The sequence below is a fragment of the Ovis canadensis genome, chromosome 2 (genome assembly GCF_042477335.2).
Source record: "Ovis canadensis isolate MfBH-ARS-UI-01 breed Bighorn chromosome 2, ARS-UI_OviCan_v2, whole genome shotgun sequence".
In the NCBI taxonomy this organism is placed as follows: domain Eukaryota; kingdom Metazoa; phylum Chordata; class Mammalia; order Artiodactyla; family Bovidae; genus Ovis; species Ovis canadensis.
In genome coordinates this window covers 224,003,630-224,026,846 of record NC_091246.1, presented here as the reverse complement: position 1 = coordinate 224,026,846, position 23,217 = coordinate 224,003,630, and the positions used below count along the sequence as shown (strand labels likewise).

General features: G+C 51.5%; 1 protein-coding gene across 1 annotated transcript in view; it reads right to left on the bottom strand.

Annotated features, from left to right (window-relative positions):
* The window catches only part of IGFBP2 (insulin like growth factor binding protein 2), a 29,818-nt gene extending 19,750 nt beyond the window's left edge, over window positions 1–10,068 (bottom strand). The window contains exon 1 of the mRNA XM_069574528.1: window positions 9,226–10,068. Coding sequence (XP_069430629.1) covers window positions 9,226–9,877 — 652 coding nt within the window. The 5' untranslated portion in view covers window positions 9,878–10,068. The remainder of the gene's footprint in view (window positions 1–9,225) is intronic.
* Between the last annotated feature and the right edge of the window lie 13,149 nt (window positions 10,069–23,217).

The window sequence follows — 23,217 nt, the reverse complement described above, 5'->3', positions numbered from 1 at the left end:
AATGCAAGAGAGCCAGGTCCCATCCCTTGGTGGAGAATATCCCCTGGAGAAGGGAATGGCAACCAACTAACATACAAGCACACATCCCTCCCCACCTTCCTTTATCTTGCCTGACACACCTCTTGCCATTGTTGCCATGGAAACCACCCAGTGTTATCAGGCAAATGCAAGGGCAGGGCCCAGGAAAATTGCCATTTTCGGTTTATCATGGCCTCAGGCACTTTAGAAAGTAAGTTCTCCATCCACAGGCATCTTGGCACCTCTATCCAGAAGCCAAGACAATAGACCTAAAAGAAACTCCCTGGGGAGGTGCATAAAGAACATTTTTGAGAAGTTATGCCTTAATTACTACCTCCCAGGGAAAAGGAGCTTTTCCGAGCAGCAGTATATAATTCACTGCTTCTCTGCATGTGTGAGTCTGATGGGATGGAGCTCTGGAATGAGAAGCTGGAGCCCCAGACTCCATCCTGGTCTGTACTTTCCTTGGCTTTGAACCTGAATGCAGCCTTGATTTCTTCACCCGTCAAGTGGGGACAATCCTGAGGCTAAAACAGTTGGGGGGTGGGGGCGGGGGGAACCCTACTGGCATTTAGGTGGCAGTGAACAAAGTCTAGAAAAAAAAGCAATTTAATTATGATTATTTTGCCATTTACCCTGTGAGGTAGACCCTTCGCTCTCTGCAGTCCTACAACTTGGATTACTCCCACTAGAAAGCACCGATCTCCCCAACCCCTATCAGGAGGGAACCCCTGAGCCTTCCCCCGCTCCCCGCCCCGCCTCTCTTCCCGGGCTCAGTGCCCCTGCTCGAAGGGCTTCCCAGAGCTCAATTCCTTGAATGAACACAGGCTGACACACCTATACCCCATTCACTAATTAGAAGCCTCCCCAGGCTCCGCTCGGGGCCAACTTAAGCAGAGCCTGTGGGCCAATTCCCCAGCCTGGCAGCTGGAGGTCTGCCAGCCCCTGCCCCCCTTTCTCCCCAACCTTCACTCCTGCCCTGCCTCCCTACAGCCAGGAAGAGACATGGGGCTGGCAGCCAGAAGGGGCCCCAAGGGCTGCCAAATGCCCCCCTCCTCCCTGCAGAGAAAAAAGGGGGGACGGGGGGAAGGAAACAATTCTTGACTACAGTCGGCTCTGTATTTCTTTCCGGGGGAGCCGGCTTTCTGAGCAAGGTCTCCCTCTGCGTCCTGACTGACACTCAGGAGCTGAGCCAGCCCAGATCTTCCCTGGCTTTGTTAAGGAACAGGAGTGGCCCAGGAGGGGGAGGGGAAGGGAGGGGAGGCCTCAGGAGCCAAGTGGGGGAGGGGCAGACAGAGATGGTCCATTTTCCAGTAGGGGAAAAAAAAATTTCCTGTGGCCCATCCACTCTATTCACAGTGGGGGTGAGGGTGAGGGAGGGGGCAGTTACTCTGGAATCTGAAAGCCAACACATTTCACTTCCCTAGACCTACCACCCCATCTGTAAGGAGAGCTTATCCTCTCCTCCCCTCCCCCACCACCAACACCAAGATGTCTAAGAAGAGCCTCCACCCCAGATTCCCTGGGAGAAATGCTGTGCTTTGTGCCTACTGGCGTGGGTTTCACCACAAGTACCTGCTGAGCCCTGAAGACTCAAGCACCCAGCTTCTTGGCTTCCTGGGGTCTCAGCTCCATCTGGGGCTTGACACTGAATCGCTGTGTCGTGTCACTAGCCACTCAGGCCATTCAGAGGGTTTTCCGGGACCACAGTGGAATCGGACATTAGGAAGAACCCCAGCGCCCAGAAAACACGCCCCCACATCTACTGGGAACCCTTCAGTCCCCACTCCACTCAGGAGTGAGGTCAATGCTGGAGACAGCGGAGTAAGGAAACATCACTTTTTTGGACGGAACATCCGGTTTCTTTGCCAGGATCATGTTCAATGTTCTGGCACCTGAGGCTCAGACATGGGCTCTGAAAACCCATGTTCCTGGAGCGGGGAAATGGCGCCCTGGAGTCTTCACTGGCTGCGTGGACAACACAACGGCTCATCCTGCACACACCCTATGTACCAAGCATGTTAGCACACGCCGCTTCTGATCCTCGTCTGCTGAAGCTGGGTCCTGGCAGGTGTCCTGTGGAGGCCATTCGTGGAGAACAGTGCTGCCCAGCCCCGAAATGTAGCCTCAAGGACTCCCCAGTCCTCTGAACGCCAGCAACTGGAGGGCTGGGTCCTAGAGTTCGGCTGGCAGATGAAGGCAGGACTCTGCTTCTGGGAACTGGGCTAAGTTCTTAATAATGTCCGACTATACCCATCCCGTTTCTGAGCAGCACCAAGTGTCCAGGGTCAAACTCTGGGGCCCCCTATGCCTCCACAGCCACTCCACGCACATTCTGAGCACAACAGTCTCATTAGAAAAGACCCTGATGCTGCCCAAGAATGAAGGCAGGAGAAGGGAACACGGAGAATGAGATGGTGGGATGGCATCACCCACTCAAGAGACATGAGTTTGAGCAAACTCCGGGAGATGGTGAAGGACAGGGAAGCCTGGCGTGCTGTAGTCCATGGAGTCTCAGAGAGTTGGACACAACTGAGCAACTGAACAACCACAAGAGTGAAGCTGCCAGAGGACGAAGGGTCAGCCCCAGACTGTAGTGCACAAGCCCTAAAGAGCACGCCTAATTCATCCATGGGCCTCCCTGATAGCTCAGTTGGTAAAGAATCCGCCTGCAATGCAGGAGACCTGGGTTCAATCCCTGGCTTGGGAAGATCCCCTGCAGAAGGGAAAGGCTACCCACCCCAGTATTCTGGCCTGGAGAATTCCATGGACTGTATAGTCCATGGGGTTGGAAACAGCTGGACACGACTGAGCGATTTTCAGAAACTCATCCATGAAACATGTAAGTCTTGGACCTCAGTCATCTGTTTACTGCCAACTGGGTTTATGCCACATGGAAAGCACAGTTTCATTACCTTTTCTCCAAACAGCCCCACTACAGTCTGCAAAAGCGGATCTGATGTGGATGCTTCCAATGTATAGACAGAAAGGTGGAAATCAAATGAATCATTCCAAAAAGAAACTACACCCAAGTGCTTAGGCTTTATATGTATTTTATCTTTACATACTTATATACACACATGCAGACCTGACCCTACGCAGTTGATGCTATCAATTCCTCCTTTACAGATAAGGAAACGGAGGCTCAGAGAAAATATATCTCTTGCCTTGGGTGGCAAGTATGTGGTAGAAAACTGGGGTTTGAACCAAAGCCATTTCATACCAGGATGAGGCCCCGCAACGCCGGGTACAACCTGCAGAGACAAGTGGCCTGTCTGACACAGCCAGTTTGGCCTTTGTTTTAAAGGCTGGCTGACTAAGCATCAGAGAGGAGACGTTGCTTGCCAAGATTAAGGCAGCTAAGAGAACCTACTATGTGCCAGGCATTCTGCATTATCACAGCTGACCTCACACACACCCCATTTGAGAAATACAATCATCCTCATTTCATCAAAGGACAAGACTCGCATCACTCAGGTTCTCAGAGACAGGCTTGCATCGGAATGCAGGTCAATCCCCTAGCCAAGGCCAGGCTGCTTCCACCATCATCCCCTGCCCACCAGCTCTCCAGAGGCCCTCCCCTGCCCCTCCAGAGGCCTTTGCTGGGGCCCTTCTGTGACTCCTGGCTGCTGCACGCTGGCCACTTCCATTTCTGAAATCCCCAAGCTCAAGTTGTGCCTCTCAAAAGAGCTGAAAAAATTACTGACAGTGGCCCAAGCATCGCCTGCACGTGGCAGGTATCTAGGAACAAACCTGGTTGATGGGGTCACAGGCCTTTGCTGCCAAAGGCCCCCACTCCCCTGCTTGGCCATGGAGGCAGAGGGGTTCAGAAGAAAGGGAGCCAGCTTAGTTTCTCACCTCGCTACTTACCTGCTAAGGTGGCCCCTCCACTGAGCCCCCGGGTCCACACCTGTGAAATGGAGGTAAAAGGCCTCCCTCACAGGGTTGCTGTTAAGACAGGAGATGAAGCAGGCAAAGAAGTTGGTTGCAAACAGGACGGAGACAGATGTGAGGCTGCCTGCCATCTCAGCGAACTAGCCAGAGATTGCAAGGAGAAGCAGAGGGGCTCTGAACATCTGCCAACCAGACCACCAGCGTCCTGGGGCATTAGAAGTATAACCTCACTGTGTCTTGGCGGTGGCAGAAGCAGCCTGAGCAGGAACCCCCTGGGAGGATAAGGCTTCCCCCCTCTACCCCCAGCCAAGCCCAGTTCCTGCACCGCCAGCTAACCGCCCTTCTCATTTAAGAATCAGGTTTGGTTCAAACATGCCAATCCCCAATTATCTATGTGGTCTCCATCTACTTCTGGATCTCTGAGGATGGCTGAGCCAATCTATTTCCCACGTCATTTTTTTTCAAGCTATGTTCTCCTGTTTAGCATCCAGCAAGGTGTTCTAGAGCCACAGGAGGAGAAGCACGGGAGAAGAGAACAGTTCACAGGCTGGAGAAAGCAGAGGTGGACAGAGAGGAGAAAGACCAAAACGAACTGTAGCCCCTGGATATGCAGTCTCCTTAAAAACAATAATAATGATGACCAAACTTTTTTTTCTTTTTTTTCCGGTAGTTTTGTAGTATGTGAGGAGGACCAACAACAAAACCAAACGTGGGCCCAAGCCTGTTCATTTTCTGCTTCTCCCTCATTCCCTTTAGCACTTCCTGCCCTGCCCTGCCCTCCCCTCCTGCCCACTACCACCACCACTCCCCCTCCACCCCCCCCAGCCCCCCACAATCCTGCATTTCATTAAACCAAGAATTTTGGAACTTGCTATCAAAACTAGCAATTGTGTGTCCCATTTTCTATGGCAGTGAATGGCTAATCTGAGAAACTAGAAGCTAACCTGATCAATGGGCTAGAGAACAGAGATGCTCTCAAAGTCACCCTCAGTGACTAACAGCTGATGACTCTAGCTGAGTAACAGCTACCCTGCAGGCATTTCTATAGGAATAATTTCCCCCCAAAGAAACTATGCGCATGAAAACTTATTTTAAAGCTGAGTGCTAAGGTAAGCTAACAGTGAGAAAATCTAAACCTCCCTTTTCCCTGTGCCTGCCAGGAAACTCAATGATCCAATCAGTGGTTGGAAAGATCCAACTGCAAGTCTTCCACTGCATAGGAAGACACTAATGTCCACAACAGACAAGTTCTTCTTTCCCCCTAGACTTCACCACCTATCCTAATTCAAAGGCTCCTTACCTCTGGTTTTGTTTCTCTAAGTTCTCTGACACTGTTATATAGGACTTTTTTTTTTTCCCTCAAAGCTCACTCGAATACCCCATCAAAGGAATAGATGGGGTCATTGTTTTTGTTTAGCCACTCAGTCATACCCAACTCTTCACAACCCCATGGACCGCAGCACGCCAGGCTTCCCTGTCCTTCGCCATCTCCTAGAATTTGCTCAAACTCATGTCCACTGAGTCAGTGATGCCATCCAACCATAGGTCATTATTTCTGCACAAAGGGAACAAGCTCAGTGAACTCTAGGCAGGAGTGGAAGGTGAGCAGGGAGCCTGCAGGCAAAGACTCCAACACAGCCTGCCTCTGCCAGGCTGGTTCAGAACCTGGGGAATCACACCCTCCAGAGGAGCCCTGCCTCCAAGGCCATAGCGCCCAGAGCCACACCCAGCTTGATCCTGTAGTCCAGGAACTATAAGTCTCCGGTCTCCCCAGAAGAACCCAGGAGCAGCAGCCCTCTAGTCCCCCATCTTCCCTTCCAACATACTCAGGCAGAGCAGCTTAGCAGAGCTAGTTCTGGGTGTTCTGTCCAGAAGGGGGTGGGGGTGGGGGGGCCGGAAGGTAGTGATGCTAGCAATCAGTGACAGTGGGTCCCACTCATTCCCCGAGACTATTTTACAAGTTTGAACTCAGTATGCAAATTTATGCAAGACAAGATGCAAAGCAGTGCTCTGAGCCAGAAGTCCCGTTGCTTTTCTCCCCCTTCTTTGAAGCTGCACTGAACCACTGTAAATCAGCCCTCGCCTCTGCCCCCCTTTATGCTGCCCCAGCAACTGCAGATGCAAAGCCTCCCCTGGCCCGCCCGCCGGCCCGCCGGCCCGCCTGCCCTGGGACTTTGAATGACTGCACATTTCTATAGCACCTTTATAAGTGCAGCGGGCCAGACGGCCACTTGGGCGGCTCCGCCCCTCGGCATAATCCCCGGCATTGTACGCGGCGGGGAAGGAGGCTGGGGAGATGCTAGAGGGAGCCAGTCCGGCCCGGCCGAGGACCTGAATTCTGAAAGGGCCCGGACCGGCCCAGGCCTGCTTCCTTTTCTTTCCCTAACATTTCTAGGCACTTCTGCACACTCCGCTACCGAACACACCCACACATTTCTCAGGTCCAGACTTCAGGCAGGTCTCAGGGTCCCCCTGATATTTTTCTTCCAGGCCCACCTACTCCACCCCCACCCCGCTCCGCACCAGCCCCCCGCCTCGCCTCCGTGTGACTTCTGGGTTTCTTTGAAACCAATTGGTCCCAGCCCATCACCCCCATGGGATGCAAGCTCAGCACCCGCTGATGTGCCCAGCCCCACCCCCAGCATCCCAGCCATCCCCAGGAAGCCAGCAGCACAGCCCCTGAGTCCTGGGAACAAAGACAAAAGAGCTAACAGCAAAGCCGGAACTGCTGGGGTTTGCTGCCTCGAAATAAGAAGGGTGTGTTTAAAATTCTCAAAAAGCAACCTGCTCACAGAGGAAAGCAGGCTGGGATGGCGGGGGGCGTTATTCTTCAGAGTGGGGGAGGAGAGATGGGTGATGGAGTGGAGGCAGTGGCGTTCAGTGCTAAGGTCTCATCTGGCCACCCCACCCAACTCGGACCTCCTCATTCTTCACTCAGCATCCCAATTCCTGCCCCAGCCCAGGACCCTCTCGTGCACAGGAGCCTCCAAACTCCCCCTCTCTCTTCCCTGCACCCCCAGCCCACCCAGCCTCCCCCCTACCCCTGCAAGCCCAGGCTTCTCCCAGCAGTGTCCCCTTCCCCCCAGCCCTCCTCACACTGCAGACACCCTGCTTTTGGCACTTCTTTCCAGGACACCCACTCAGCTTCCACCTCACATTCCCCGCCCCCCCAACCCTGGTGTCCCCTCTTCCCAGTGTGCAGCACAAGAGAAAAATGCGGAAGGCGGCTGTCTGGCCACTGGGAGCAGGCAGAGGAGGCAGCTGGGGCTAGCTGGCGGAAAGGAGTCCCACAGCCAGGCAGAAAATCCTGTGACATTCTTCCCGTGAACTCACTCCATTGTCCCCGAGTCCCCCTGACTGCAGGGAGGAGTGCATGGGAGAATTCCCCGCATCTGGTCCCTTCCGAAGAACCCTAACCTGCCTCGGGGGTTGGGAGGCAGGAGAGTTGGTTTTTCAGGCAGAAAGTAAGAAGAACGAAGAACGGAAAAAAAATACTAAAACGTTTAGGAAGGACGTGTACAACGGCACTTGGTTACAACAGTGAAAATCCAAAGGATTCTATGAACTTGGAGGCCTTTTGAACAAAAGTTCACCCTGCTGGGGGAGATGTTTAGTTTGTCAGAGTTCAGTTCAGAAAACCACAGTACCTCCCGGTGGACCACGGGGTGCTAGCGGGCGATGGAGGAGGGCCGCGGACGCAAGGCTGGGGGATGGGCGCCCGCGGTGAAAGGACTTCGCAGAGTCTTTTCCCTGGCATCAGCGCTTTCTAAGAGAAGCTGGAGGGAAGGGTTAACCTCCAGGCAGGCTGGGGAGGGAGGCAAGCCCCAGCCAGAAGAAAGGGACCGAGGGGTTCCGCTGGAGGAAGCCCTAACTTGCCGTGCACTCAAGGTCAAAATGCGACCGAAAAAAGATTTCAACTCTGACCCCTACTTGTCTTCTCAAGGAGAACAGGCAAAAAATAACAGCAGGCAGAAGGAACGGGGGTGGGGGGTGCGCAGGGGGGAGGGGGTCAAGACCACAGAAGCTAAGAAGGGAGCAAGAATTTTTCCCTTTTTCTTTCCTTCCTTTTCTTTTTGTAAATGTCTCTTAAGTTTGAGAAACTTGGTCAGACTCGCTTGCTTTTTAAACAACGGCAGCAGGCAGTGAACACATTTCACCACTGTCTCCAAGAGGAAAGAAAATAATTACAGCTTCCTCCAGACCACTGAAGCAGGAGGCTTTTGTAATTAAAAAGAAATATATCACGCAACAACAATAACAAAAAAACATGTGAGATATAGTCCGGTTGTGTCCAAAAAAAAAAAAAAACCACACACAAAAAAACTTGTGGGCGGGGGGCGGGGGCCTAGAGCTCCTTACAAAGAATCTCGGAGTCCCCATTCTATGGGACAGGAAGAGCTCCGTCAATTAGGATGGGACGGCGGGGGGCGACACCTCGCTCCGGTAAGGGTAGTTGCGTCCCGGCTGGGGCATCCTCCCGCCCAGACGCCCGGGGGCCCAGATGCTAAAATGAGCGGCAAGACAGCCCGCGCCCCAGACTGCAAGCAGCCGGCGACCTGGCTTGAGTTTCAGTGACTCAACGATTGGGGTCTCCTTTTCGCCTCCCAAATGCTCCTCTTTTATCATTCCACCCAACACAAAAGCGAGCGCCTTCTTCGTCCTCTGTAAAATAGCAGCGTTCCGGTTTTTTTTTTTTTTTAACTCCTAGGCAGCCCACCCTACAAAAAGTATGCACAAGTCTTTTCTTCTCACCTCGCAATCCCAGAAGGAAGGGACCTCAATGCGCCCCCTTCTCACTAGAGGTCCCTGGTGTCACCGGTACCCGCCAGCCTCCGCCCCCGCACCCCCCAGCCCCACCCCGGGCAGCGTCCTCCACCAGGACCTCTCCGGGAACCTTCGGCCGGCGACCACCAGCTCAAGTGGTGCCCCAGATAAGCCTCAAGCTCCTACCCCCACCGATCTGACCAGCACCCTCCTCCCGGGCAAATCCCCCCTCCAAAACATAAGTCGAGTACCTTCCATCAGGAAAGCCTCTGGTAATAGGGATGCCGTCTCTCTCCGTATTATTCCCCACTGAATTAGCAGCCGGGGATCTCCAACTCCAGTCCCTCTCCCCGGACCTGACTTTCGGGTCTGCCGCCCTCCCAACAACCCCCCAACCCCCACCCAGAGCCGGCCCAGGACCCTGCTCTTCATCCGTTAAAACGGTCTCCGAGGTCCCGCCGCACACTCCTTCCCTCCAGAAGGGCCGCTAGCCGGGCTCCCCCCTGCCCACTAAGTTTCTCCCAACTAGTTGTCCCAGCCCCGCGTTACCTGCAACCTGCTCGGGGCTGGCGCTGTACTCGGCATCGCCGTGCTTCTCGCAAGTGCCCTCGCCGTGGACCAGCGCCCTCAGGGGCAGCTCGGAGCCCGGGTTGGGATAGCAGCGCAGCCCCTGGCCGCAGCGCGGGGTGTACACGCCGCACCGCTCGCCCTCCAGCCGGGCGCACACGGAGCAGCAGCCGCAGCCCGGCTCGCGGACCAGCTCGCAGGGCACGCGGGCGTCGCCGGCCGGCCCGGCCGCGGCGCCGGGCGGGGGCTTGCAGGCGGCCAGGCTCTCGGGCGTGCAGGGCGGGCAGCGGAACAGCACCTCGGCGCGCGCCCCGCAGTCGCCGCCGCCCGCGCCCAGCAGCAGCAGCAGCAGCAGCGGCGGCAGCAGCAGCAGCGCGGGGCCGCCCAGTCTCGGCTGCATGTTGGCGGCGGTGAGCGCGACGGCGGCGAGCGAGCGGGCAGGTGGCACGGCCCTGCGAGCGCGGGAGCCGCCTCCTCCGCTTCTTTCTCCACCCCCGCCGCCGCAGCCGGGTCCTAAAGGGCCCTGCTTCTCCCCGCCCCCTTGCCTTCTCCCCTCCTCCTTTTGGAGACCACCCCCTTCCCCCCGACACTCCCGCGCGCGGGCCTCTGCGTGCGCGCACGCCCACTCGCCCATCCCCACCTCCTCACAGGCAACGTGGGTCCTCTATACCCTCTGGCCTCCGTCCCTTCACGCACTTCCACCCCGGGCTCCCTGACTCCAGGAAAAAGAATAACTTGGGGGTTTGGGTTAAGATCGACGCGGGAGTGGGCAGGAGTGGGTGCTTTTGTCTCCTGTTTTCGGTTCAATTCGGAAGGACTTTGTGCGCTTCCCATGTGGCCGGCGCTGGGCTCACTGCTGGAGGGAATGCAGAGGACGTCAGGCATGACCTTCAAGTAGATTTCGGTCTACTCCCAGCAGTTCCCTCCATCCTCGAGGTTTCCCCCACCGCTGACGTGCTGCTTGGGACAGTGACTTAGGAGTCAGGAGGCTGTTCACGTCCTCTAGATCAGCCTACCCCCCAACTGCCCCTCTTAGGGACCATTGCAATTTCCCAACCCTGCAGGCATCTGGTAACGTGTAAGTATCTGAAATGCAATTTCTGGACACTAAGGAATCTCCCCTCTTCCGGGCTTACTCCACACCCCCTCCCTCCGCAAAGAATCCCTTGGGGACCTGCCCCACCGCACCCACTCCAGGTCTGAAGGCATTTGCCACAGGACAGAACACCTTGCTTCAGGGGTCTTAGGTCAGATCAGTTTTCCAGGTGTGGGAGAATGCCCTGCGGTAAGGTCATTTAGAGCTCACTCCAATAAATGCAGGTGAACAAGAATGGCCTCCCTTCATCGTTCAGCTTGATTTACTGATTTATCCATCCAAGCTGTCCCCAACTCAGAAATTCCAGACTGGACCCCACTTTAATTATCACACATCTCTTGTGACCCTAACAAAGATTCTTGTCAGATTCTCTTGGTAGGGATAGGACCATTGAACTGCCTCCAGCCTGCGTCTAATTTCTCAATACCTCCATGCCACCCACCTGGCCTTGAAAGTTAGCACCATGCCCCAGGAAGGCAAGTGCTTGATCTTAAGGAACCAACAATGTTATGGGGGTGAGTTTGGTGAGATGAACAAATAACTGGTTGTCAGAGGCTTTGAGGAGGAGAAATGTCTAAATGGCAAGGTGATGGGGATTGCAGGGGTGGATCAGAATTTAAATTGAAGCTTGGAATTCTACCAGGGGACATACAGGCATAGCAAGGGCATCTTGAGCAGAGGGACCAGCTAAAGCAAGGACCTGGAAATAGGAAAGCAAGGATGGAGAAAGGAAGGCTTAGAGGCAGGGGGAGGACTGGCAGGAAATCCAGTTGGCTTGGGTAGAGGTTTGGCTTCATATAAAGGGCAGGGAGGTGCAGCATCCGTATTTGAGCAGAGGAGTGAAAGAGACAGAGCTGGACTTCTGGAAATCACAGCGCTGTATCTGATGGGCTTCTGGAAATCACAGTGCAGATCTGATGGAACTCAGAAGAGACAGGCATGGGAAGCTGCTGGTCACTCTTTGGTGTGCCCTGGCGTTCTGTGCCAACCTTGTAACATTTGTTTCTATTGGTCTCATCCATTAGAGTCTGAGCATCTTCAGAGTAGACACACTCTGGCATGATGCTGTCCAATAAAAATCTATTGTAAACCACAAACGTGAACCACATGTGCAATTTTCAATCTTCTAGTAGTCATGTTAAAATATAGTAAAAAGAAATAGATGAAACCCATTTTAGCATATACTTTATTAGTTTCTTCAAAATATCATTTCAAGGTGTAGTCTATATTAAAAGTTATTAGAGATTTAACACTTCTTTTTTCATACTAAATCCTCAAACTCTGAGGTGTATCTTATGCTTATGTGTCTGTGTGTGCTCAATTGTGTCCGACTCTTGGCAACCCAAGACTGTATACTTGGGCTACAGCTACAAGGACTGTAGCCTGCCAGGCTCCCCTGTCCATGGGATTTCCCAGGCAAGAATACTGGAATGGATTGCCATTCCCTTCTCTAGGGGATCTTCTCTGGTTGAGGGATCGAATCCACATCTCTTGCATTGCAGGCAGATTCATTACTACTAAGCCACCTGGGAAGTGCCAGTTTTATGCTTATAGCACATTTCAATTTGAACTAGCCAAAATTCAATACTTTCTAGCCATATGTGGCAAGTAGCTGCCAGATTGGACAGGAAACAGGTCTAAAATATCGTGCCTGGCACTTTGTAGGCACTCAGTAAATGTACTGAATGAATGAAAAGTGTGGTTTCTGGAAATACTCCTCTCAGGGCCGTGATAATCAGTTGCCATTGCAGTGACCAGTAGCTAGAGATGAAAGGTAAGGCTCAGTCATGACGCTGTTGAGAGGATAGGAGAGACATTCATTCATTCATTCAGCTCCTCACTTATCTTTTGAGACGCATTCTTCTTCCATCTCCTTTAAAGTTCTTGCTCTCTTAGCCCAGAACCATGGAGATGAGCGGGCAATGTAAGGCTAATTTGACACATGCCAAGAGCTCAGCAAAAGTTTTCTTTCTGATGAGTCTGAAGATCCTCCACCGGTTCCCTTTGTTCCCTGATTAAGGGTAATCCTCCTCTCTGTATATGCACATTCACTCGCTACCAGCAGCCCCATCTTTTTGAAGTCCTTTCCTAACCACCCTGAAGTCCACAGTCCTACTCCAGAAAGACCAGCTTCTGCTGAGGCTTCAATCACAGAACATCCTCAGTGGACTGAAGTCTCAGGAAGAGGAGCAAGGGCTTGACCAAGACCCCACGCAGGTTACTAGCTGGCCTGGGACTCCCCCGTTTTGTTCACCACTGCCGTCCCAGGGCCTAGAATGGCGCCTGCTACGCACAGAGTGAATAAATCCTGAGTGAACCCAGGTACTCAGCTCCTAGCCCCCTAGAGCATATCTACCTTTCCATTTCTCATGAGTTCCTCTGTGATGTCCTTAGGCCTGTCCTGAGAGCCTGTCTGTGCTAAGGATGAGGCAGTAAGGACTCCCTGAGAGATGGGGACAGGCTGCAACTGGTTTACTCCCCTCCCCCTAATCCCTGCCTTTTTTCCATTTGAAAAGTGCTTCACAAACCCCACCCTCACAAGGTTTACCGTAACTAAGTACCACCTGTACTATTATTTACATAATATTTTCTTAATGAAAGTCAATCCCCCCTTTTTTTTTCCTTTTTTTTTTAATGCAACTTTATATCACTACCATAAATGGAAAAGCAGTATTGATGGATGGCCATATATAGATAGCAACCATAAAAATAAACACAATGACAACAAAACAATGTTACTCAGTTCAAGTTGCATACCTCTTGCTTACTGCAGCCTCTGAGGCTGGCATACTCCTCTGGTTAACAAAAGATGAGCCGAGTCTAAAGAGCAGTAATAAAGGCAAGCCTGACCCAAGCTGAAATTTTTCTCCATTATGTCATCGGAAGGAGAGGAATATTTTTAAAAACATTTTATTGAAATGTAACATACATGCAAAAAAGTACAGGTATCATAAACTTGAGCAAGGTTTGAGGAATCCCATATAACCAGATGAAGGGCATTGACAGCACGCAGAAGACCCCTGCCTGCTGCCTTCTAGTGGTTACGGCCCCACCAAGGGAAACCATTATCTTGACCTCTACTAGCATGGATGAGTTTTGCCCCTTTTTACATTTCATATAAATGAAAACATACAACATATAGTCCTTTTGTCTCTGACTTCCCCTGCTCAGCCCTACACTCATGAGATTTGTCCATAATCTTGCATGTACTTGTTCATCCCTTCTCCTGTTAGGCACACATTTTTGTGGCCTCCCTACCTGGATGTGGAATTTCTGGATCATGAAGTGTACCAATGCTCAGCTCTAGGAGATCTAGCCAGAAAGTCTTGCCAAATAAATGTATGACTCTAACTTCCTATCAACAGTTTTATGAGGGTTCCACTTTCTCCCCATCCTTACCAACACTTGACATTTTCCATCGTTTCTCAATGTGTCCGTTCTGATGGTTTTATTTTGGAGTTCCCTGATGACTGAAGAAGCTGAGCACCTTTCTAATGATAGAAAGGAGGAATTTTCAAAGGGAATTGTGTCATATAATGTGATGTAATGTCATGTCCATGTATCATGATTATACATCTTGAGTAGCACCTAAAATCATCTTGCATGTAGGAGTTGCCACCTTTTTTATTATGGTGGTTTTAATTGTAGTTGTTTCAAGAGGAAGGGAAAAGAGAAAGGTTAAGACTATTGCTTGAGCAGAGGAAGTGTCCTCTACTCTCTATCCATCCAGTGAACCAGTGAAGTTGCTCAGCCATGTCCGACTCTTTGCAATCCCGTGGACTGTAGCCCACCAGGCTCCTCCATCCATAGAATTTTCCAGGCAAGAATACTGGAGTGGGTTGCCATTTTCTTCTCCAGGGGATCTTCCCCACCCAGGGATCAAACCAGGTCTCCTGCATTGCAGGCAGATGCTTTACCCTCTGAGCCTCCAGGGAAGCCCTTACTCTGGACCAGCACTATCCACCTCCTCTTTGATGCATCCTGAAACAACAAGAGGACCTTCTGATCCAGTGGTTGGAAACCCCAATAACCAATATGAAAACTGAAAAATGTGCTCTCAGAGGCAAGGCTGCATGCTTTGTGAGGGTTTCCCAAATGAGCTTCGGGTACCAGGGCAACAATGTGATCAGATCACCACCATCATCTTTCTCTTCAGAACATCTTTATCACATACCTCTCCCCAGGTGCTGGCTTGGGCTTTTGTGCAACCCTTTCTCTTAGAAGTTACTGAATCGAGTTGGATGGCTCTAAAGTGACCAAAAGGAGAGGACACAAAGGGAAAGAATCGGATGACAATGTGAGCACCGGAGGCTGGCGGAAGAGTTCAGAGAAGGCGCTGCAGCCGGACTGTCTGGATTCATGTCCAACTCCTCCCCTCCCTGGCTCCGTCATTTGGGACAAGCTTACTTCCCTTCTCTGAGCCTCAGTTTCCTCATCTGTCATAAGGAGGTGATAATAACAGTACCCATTTGAGAGAGTTGCTGCAAGGAGTGAATGAAATGATCCAAGTGAGTCCTTCACACTCTACCTGGCACACAGCCCTCAACAACAGACAGCTGTGCTGCTATTATTACCTGATGCTCGGGAGACTGAGAGTTCCTCGGTGTGGGGTCAGGAAAGTCTCACATCCCTTCCTCTAACACAGCTGGTAAGATGTCTGCAGAGGGAGGAATCGAGCTTGACGGGAAGGGGGAGTGGCTCCCTAGGCTCTAGTGAGGTAGGGCGGGGATAACTGCATGCCCTGAAGAGTGACAAGGAAGAGAAGACCTCAGAGCATAGATGCTGCAGAGGCCTGGCAGAAGGCGCACATTCAGAGCCTTCTCCCTCCCGTAAGCAGAAGGTCCAGCGGACCCACACAGCCAACGCGACAGACAGTGAAGTGCCCTGATGACAGGGAGAAAAGAGCTAGGAGCAGTAATTCCACGCAAATACTTCCACAAGTATTGCTTCATCTCTCATAAATGTCAGCAGAGGCCCGGAGAGGTTAGGTGACCTATCTGTGGTCACCCAAATAGTATTACCTTTCTACAGTCCCAGAGAGGCAAGGAAACCAGCACTCAGTTCAAAGTCAGCTGCTGACTTCAAGGTGTATGACCCTAGTCTTCCCGCCTGCACCTCACGGCCCCCATTGCCTTTGTCCTGGCCTGGTTGTTTCTCACTGTGGACCCATCAGCCCAAAGCTTAAGTCTTAAAACAAACATGTGTATCATCAATCATGGTTCTATGGACTGGTTAGGCTCTTCTGGGTCATCATCACATGGGTTCCTCCATGTGGCTATAGTAGATGGAGTCTGGGACCTGGGTCAGCCTAACTAAGCTTAGCATTCAAGAGCACTGTCCTGGCCAGTAGTTGAGCCAGGTGATTAAATGAATCAATGCTTTTCCTTGCACTGGGTTCTCTACCTCCCAGCCTCCAGGGCTCACAGTCTTACATCTAGCACAGCAAAGTTCCACATGGTAGAAAAGAGGTGCTACCCATTAAACAAGTCACATATTTTCCCTCCTTTTTTGGGAGGTTGTTGAGGTCAACGTGTTGTGGAAATTCCTGATGGGTTTGGGACCTTGATTCAGTTCAGTTCAGTTCAGTCGCTCAGTCGTGTCTGACTCATTGCAGCCCCAAAGTCTGCAGCATACCAGGCCTCCCTGTCCATCACCAACTCCCGGAGTACCCATTGCCTGTGAAAGAGAGGCGTTGAGCAGAGCATCCCCCAGCCTGCATATCAGGGTCCAGAAGGCATTTTTAGTTTTAAAAAATCAACCAAACAAAAAATAACCCTTCGGTAAGTATTTTAGGCATTGCTGGCCTCATACGGTTGCTGTCACAACTGCTCCTCTCTGCCATCCCAGCCCCAAAGCAGCCAAGGATTATAGTCAAACAAAGGAGTGTAGCTATGTTCCAATTATGTTTCATTTATTAGAACAGATGATGGCTAGAATTCACCCAGGGACAACAGGATGCTGACGTCTACACTAGGGCCTCCTTGATGCTAGACAGCAGGTTTCAAAGATGCTCAAACCCAGGAGATAATATAGACCCTGGAGTGCTACTCCTCAGTCTGCATCCAACTGACCGCCCATTAGAAAGTACCTACGTGCAACCACAAGGGAGCAACAGGATGCCTGTTGAAAAAACCAGCTTTGTCCCCTCTCCAGGGATCCTCGTTCCTTCCCAGAATCCCACAGTGAGCTGTCTAGATCCCCAGTGTCACCAGAAAACGATCTCAATCCGGCATCTGGCCAGGCCCAAGGAGACCCCCACTCTTACCCCCACCAGCCGACCCCAGTCATATAAGACAAGATTCAGAGTTCAATAGGATGCTCCCTGAGACTTCCCGGAGGAGGAAGGCAGGACAAGCAGCACCAGGAGGCAAGGCAGATGCCATGGACCCGAGCAAGAGAGCACTGGCTTCCCTGAAAAGGTTTTGAGCAGGGTGCAGCATCTGTGAAAAATTCGAGCAGGGCCACTGCTCCCATTAGATGGGCCTGCCCCCCTCCTCCAGGCTGCAGCTTTTCTTTCGAGGAACAAGACTACATCTGTTTGGCGATACTCTATCTGGAATCGTTAAATAAACCTTTCAGGCCCTGGCAAACAAAAGCCCATCTTATTCCGATGGGGGAGCTCCTGAAACGCACCAGACTTATTAATCCTAAATCTGTCTGCACGCACCCCCCTCAACTCCCCTCCGGGCAGGTCCGCACCGCCCCCACTCCCAGCCCTCCACTGGGGGAAAGGCTGCTCACCCTCGCCACCTTTGGCCCCTCTCGATGGGAACAGATTCTTGGCTTTGAGTTTACTTTTAGTATTGTCTACTTGGGTTTTTTTTTACTCCCTCCCCCACTCTTCCCAGGGGGTCTCTCTCCCTCACTGACTTGTTCAGTGGATCACAGTCACACAATACTGTCTGAGCAAACTTGCTCAGGGCCCCACAATTATCTCATCTTCCCATTACCCCCACCCTCACCCCCTTTGGGCCACTGAGAAGCAGGCAAAGCTAAACAAATAAAGGATGGGAGGAGGGATGCAGCCAGCTTTTCCAAGGCCCTGGCCATGTGGAATTGCAGGCTCACAGGCTCAGTTCAGCTTGCCTTCTGCTCCCCAAGGGCACCAGCAGTACACACACACACACACCCTGAGCCCCTCCTACAGCTGAAACCCAAGTCCACCACAAAAGCCTATTGCAATGCAGGCTGAGGGATCTGTGTGTCCAGCTGTGCACACAGACCTCTGCACACACACCCCCTTCCCCCTACCTCCAGTCGTCTCTGGCTTCCTACACGGTGGCACACACTTCATCGCCCTGACTCCCCTCTCCAGGAAATCTGTTGCCTCCTCTGAGAGTCAGGGAAGGCGTGAAGTTGCCGTGGGCATGTTTGGGCTCTTACATAGTTGCTGCCGGATGCTGGTGACACATGGGTTTGAATGTGCCCTTCTGCCCCCCCCTCCCCCGCCGCTTCCCCTTTCCCACCCAGGAAAGGACTGCATGGGGACACGCTAGGATCCAACACGCACTCCTCTGCTCTGCAATTAAAGCCCAGCCTCGCCCCTCCAATCAGAAGCCCGCTGGTGAGAGGGCCACTGCTCATCGGAGGTTGAGGGGGAAGGGAGGGAGATTTGAGCAGGGGAGGAAATGATGAAATCAGCCAGCCGGTCTGGAAGCTCAGTCACTGAGGGGGTTGGAGGTAGCAAACAGTCATTCCCTCGGGGAAGAAGAGGACCCCCCCCCCAATTTAGAGACTCTAAACAGGCCCGTGTGAGGATGAGGGAAGTTTCCTGGGAGGCAGGAGGCGGGGCAGGGGGAGCAGTGAAGACTCTCTTCTAATAACATTCTTGCTTCACTCCTTGTGGAGCACCCTGGGCAGGGCGGTGAGGCCAACCCCGTGTGATCCCGCCCATGGTGCCGAACACCTGAACCCTGGCGTTCAGGAGTGGAGCTCTGTGGCAGCTATTCTAAGATCCGAGTTTATGCCACTTTGTGTTTTTGCGTTTCCCACCCCTCTCCCCATGCACTGTGAGTGTACACACCTCTTCTGCCTGGCTTTGCCCGCAGTAGATGGAGATTATCCCACCCTGCCTAGGTGCTGACACGTGGGCAGGCTCAGCGAGTCCTCTTTGCACACATGGAAGAGCTGCGGCTTGAGGAAACCGAGCTCCTCCTGGTTCAAGGTCAGGGGGCCAATCTGCAGTTTCACTCCCAATGGCCGCTCCATCTGGCACTCCTGTCTCCTTATCTTGGCTGTGGGCAGGCCATAAATTGCAATGACCGGGCCGTTGCGGTCAGAGCAAATGCCTAGCAATGTTTCCCAAATATCAGTCCTTTGGAGACCTAGCTTTGAGTGACTTCAATTATTTCTTTAATATTTACCTTTAAATCAACTCACATATTTTATAATAAAACACTGCAGTAGTAATATTTCTGAAAACAAGTTTCATATATTATGTTTCCTTTGCACATGAGGAAAAAAAAAAAGCATAACTTAAAAGATGTTCTTCGAAATACACCTAAAATTACCTTGTGTACCATACTCTGGTACACAGTATAGAAGGTATTTTAACCTTTGGGCCAGGTGAAGTATTTCCAGCAAGCCTCTGAGGTCAGTCCTCTCATCCATAAAATGGGAATGAAAGTAACTTATTCTGCCTTCCTGAGGGTGGGGGCTATACAGAGTTATCAAGTAGAAAGGGGATTTTTAACAGAAACCGTAGCCAGGCGAATGTCCCCAAATTTAATAAGCATGGGAATTGTGAAAAGTATAAGTTGCTAAAAGGGGAAGGAGTAGAGAATGCTGTACATACTCAAAAGAACAGGAGCCCTGCACAGATCCTGCGAAGGAGCTCTAACAGAAATAGTAGAGAAATGTACAGGCTATTAAAAGAAACAATACACTCCCACATGAAAAACACAAATAAAAGAACCTATAGAGATTTCTGACCCCAATTAGAATCTCTTGAGCCACGAATGTGAAGCGAGGGGATGATGAGGCATTGGGTGACTCAGGGGGAGCCCCACAGCCTAAACAGTGGCCTGGGAAGCCTTCCTGGAGGTGGTGTCACCCTTCCCCACATCTCAGCTCCAAAACCCCTTTGGGCTTGTGTCGTGGACAGCAGGTGCGTGTTGGAATCGACTTTTCTGGAGGCTGGTAGCGGTTGGCAGGACATCGGGGCTGCTAAAGGCAGCAATGCTGTGTTTCTGGGGTGTCACCCGGCGCTCAGCACCCTCTGCTGCTTCTCCACAGCCCCCTACGCACCCCCTCACCCACAGCCTCCTGAGTGCATGTTCTTCCCACTGGAAATCTTTCTGATTGCTGCCTCCAGGGAAACTTGTCTTCCTCATTTTCCGTAGTGTCTCTCTCTCTTCTGTGCAACTGCCAGAGTGCAACTATTTCTATCTCCTCTGCTGTTGCTTCTCTCTGCTACTCTGTAGCTTATCTTGGTCTTTTTCTCTGTGTTCTCTGCCTCCTTTCTCCATCCTGGTTATCTTCTTTAATGATATCCTTTTCATATCCTTTTCATCCCACGCTGACCCCCAACTCGAGGCCTCTTTCTATATCCCATCCTTTCATTCTGTAGAGAAGAGTCCCAGGGACTCTGCTCTATTGTAATGATTATCAGTGGCTATGGGACTCTAAGGTATTGTCCTCTGGGATCTGGGCAGAAAGGAAGGTTTAGAGTCACAGTGAATACTCTAACACCATTACACACAACACACAAAACACACACACAGTGCGGCATTGGGCATTTTGCCAATACTTTCCAAATTGTGCCTCCTGTCCACGGTCAGAATGAAGAATCGATAGTTATTTCCATCCACATCTTTACGAAATAGCTACAACCCAGAAGCTCAGCCAAATGACCTCAGTTTCTGCTTTTGGTCCAGAATCCTGATCTCTGGACCCTCAGTGTGTAAAGGGGCATTTGAGTTGTAACACTAAAGACTTCATAGCTTGAAACAACCAGGACAAACCCACATACTTTAGAGGCGGCTCTGTGGGGTCCCAGTGCCAATTCTGCCCAGGATGACTTTATACGTCACCAAACAGCTTGGAGCCTCAGTTTAACCATCTGCCAAATAGGCAAAAGAACATGTAGCTCAAGGGCTTCTGTAAGGATTGAGTGGAATCATCCATGACAGCCTCTGGCAGGATGTCTATTTCAAAAATCATGTTCAACCTACTGTCTGCTCAACCCAAGGGGGTTCTTGCTGTGAGGATCTTGCTTCTTAGAACAGTCATTCCCTGTCTGTGAAAACTTTGATCCAGGACATGAGGTGCCTGGTATCGTTCAAGGCCACCTGTCGGCACCTGAGCCTCATCCCATCTTCCCTCCAGGCTGGAGCGATGCTGAAGACTCCACCCCCTGGCACTACCCTCTCTGGAGACCTTCACCTTGTAAGTGTGCCACCTGCTGCTGCTTGTCCGCTCTGCTTGGTCCTAGCCATCTGGAACAGGTCCTTCTCTCTGGGGAAAATATTATTGTTTTTTTGGCCACTTGTTTGATCCTCCAAAGTCAATATTTGTGGAGATAAGCACCGTGTCCTGTAGCAGTGCAGTTGTTTATGATTCTGTCCACATCCCATTTGATTCCAGTTCCTTCTGGGCCACAGTGGGAGGTAAGGGCGCATTTCAACCACAGTGGGTCCCATTACTCACCCAAACTGTCTCATCCAATGAGGAGGAAGGGCTGGGTTCAGTCTTGTCCAGATCCTGGACGTGTGCTCCTAGCCTGCCCTGACAGAAGCTGGACAGGAATTTAATGTGACCTTCCAGGAATCGAACCCGAGTCTCTTGTGTCTCCTGCATTGCAGGAGGCTTCTTTACCTGCTGAGCCATGGGGGAAGCTCTCCAGAAAGCTGGCAGTCTGGACTCCTCTGCGTCCAGGCCTTCCCTGTTAACACATCCCAGGCCTACCCCAACCTCCTCCACTAGATGATGAGGTCCCAGACTGGTCCTTTCTATAAAAATGAGATTTTCTGTTTCCACTTCACATAAAAATGCCTGGTGAGATTTTTCCACCCAGACTGGAGAGCTTATTTCAAAGGATTTGACTTAAAATATAGGTTGTGAGGGGTATGCAAAATTCCCTTTGAAGTGGCCTACAGGGAAGGGCATTCCCCAGAGAGTGGGGTGGGCAGCCATTCTCTTCTGCAGCTACACAAGAGATGCCATGGCAGGCTGGGATGACATCCGATTTAGGACAGACACACTACATATATTAAGCCGTTGAGAGCAGAGAAAGCAAATGTGGTTTCAAGTGAAGCCCCAGAGCAATAGGCATGAGGACATGCAAGGTTGCAACTGAGCTGTTTCTTAGGTGGGCAACTCTGTATAATTCTAAGGGAATAGAAGCAGGAATTATGAATTAACCATGATCAGTGGCTTTCTGGGGCCTTCCCAGGTGGCACTAGTGGTAAAGAACTTGCCTGCCAGTGCAGAAGACATAAGAGATGCCAGTTCGATCCCTGGGTCAGGAAGATCCCCTGGAGGAGGACCTGCAACCCACTCCAGTATTCTCGCCTGGAGAATCCCATGGACAGGGGAGCCTGGTGGGCTACAGTCCATGGGGTCGCAGAGTCAGACATGACTGAAGCAACTCAGCACACATGCACACAATGGCTTTCTGGAGAGACACCAGGGAGGCTAGCTAGTGAATAACAGTAGTAACAACAGCAACAGGAGAGAAGGAAGAACAGGAAAGGGAAAGGAGAAAGAAGGAGGGAGAAAGGAGGTGGAGAGGAGGGGGAGAGGGGGAGGGGAGGGGGGAGGGGGGGAAAGGGGGGAGGGGGGGAGGGGGGAGGGGAGGGGAAGAGGGCAGTGGAATAGCTGAGTGGTCTGCTCTGTACCAGTCTCTTAGCAAAAAGACTTGCAAAAATAACCTCACTGAGTTACTTAATTCTCAGAACAAACCCACAAAGCAGTTCTTATCATCCCCATTTTTCAGATAAGGAAAGTGATACCCTGAGAGGTTAAAGTGACCTGTCCAAGGCATACAGCTTGCAGAAAGCAGGTGCCAAATGAGATTTGGCTAGATCAAGCAAACTCCCAAAGATTCATTTTTGCAGAACTCATCATTCTGTACTGAAGACAGGCCCTTATTATCTTGTCTTAGTCATTTCCTTGATTATTCTTCTTTCTCCCTTTGAGACAATGGGATCCTTTGAATCCTTGGCCTGAGCCCATGGTAGGCTCCAGGACAAATTATTCAAATGAGTCAAGATGACCCATGCCTGTCTTAGCCACTCATGGATCTGAGATTGCCATAACCCTCCCTGAAGCACCTGGAAAGTTTGGAGACCTTCAGGAATTTGGGGCAACTGCTATGCACCGGGAATGGTTTTCTTTGTTTGGGATAAATTGGTGACCAAAGCGGACAATGCTCCCTTTCCTGGTGGAACTTATGTGGGAGGAGGGCAGGGGACACAGAGGCGGTGGGGAGAACAGGAATGACTGGCAGACATGGAAGGGGGTTTCGCCTTGTGGGCTTCCTTTTAAGAAAGCTCGACCCAGCTCCAGTCTGCTCTCCATGCTGCAGCCAGAGAGGATTCTGTTCCAAACTCAGCTATGAGCAACTCAAATTCCTGTTCAAAAAGCGGTCTTCCTTTGCTCTTAGGATAAAGACCCAAAGCCTCAGATCTGCCATCAAGGGCTTAGGTGGGGTCCCCATCCATCTCGAGTCTCACTGCACACCGAACACCTCCCTTTTCTAACTGGTGCTTCCAGTCCCTTCCCTTTGTACCAGCCAGCATCTCCTTCAACCATCTCCTCCGTCATCTCAACCTTCTGGAAGGCCTTCTCCCACATTGGTTAAACCGTCCTTACAGACTCCCCAAGCACCCTAGACCTCTCTGTGACACTTCACAGCCTTATGGCTTCACTCTGAGTTA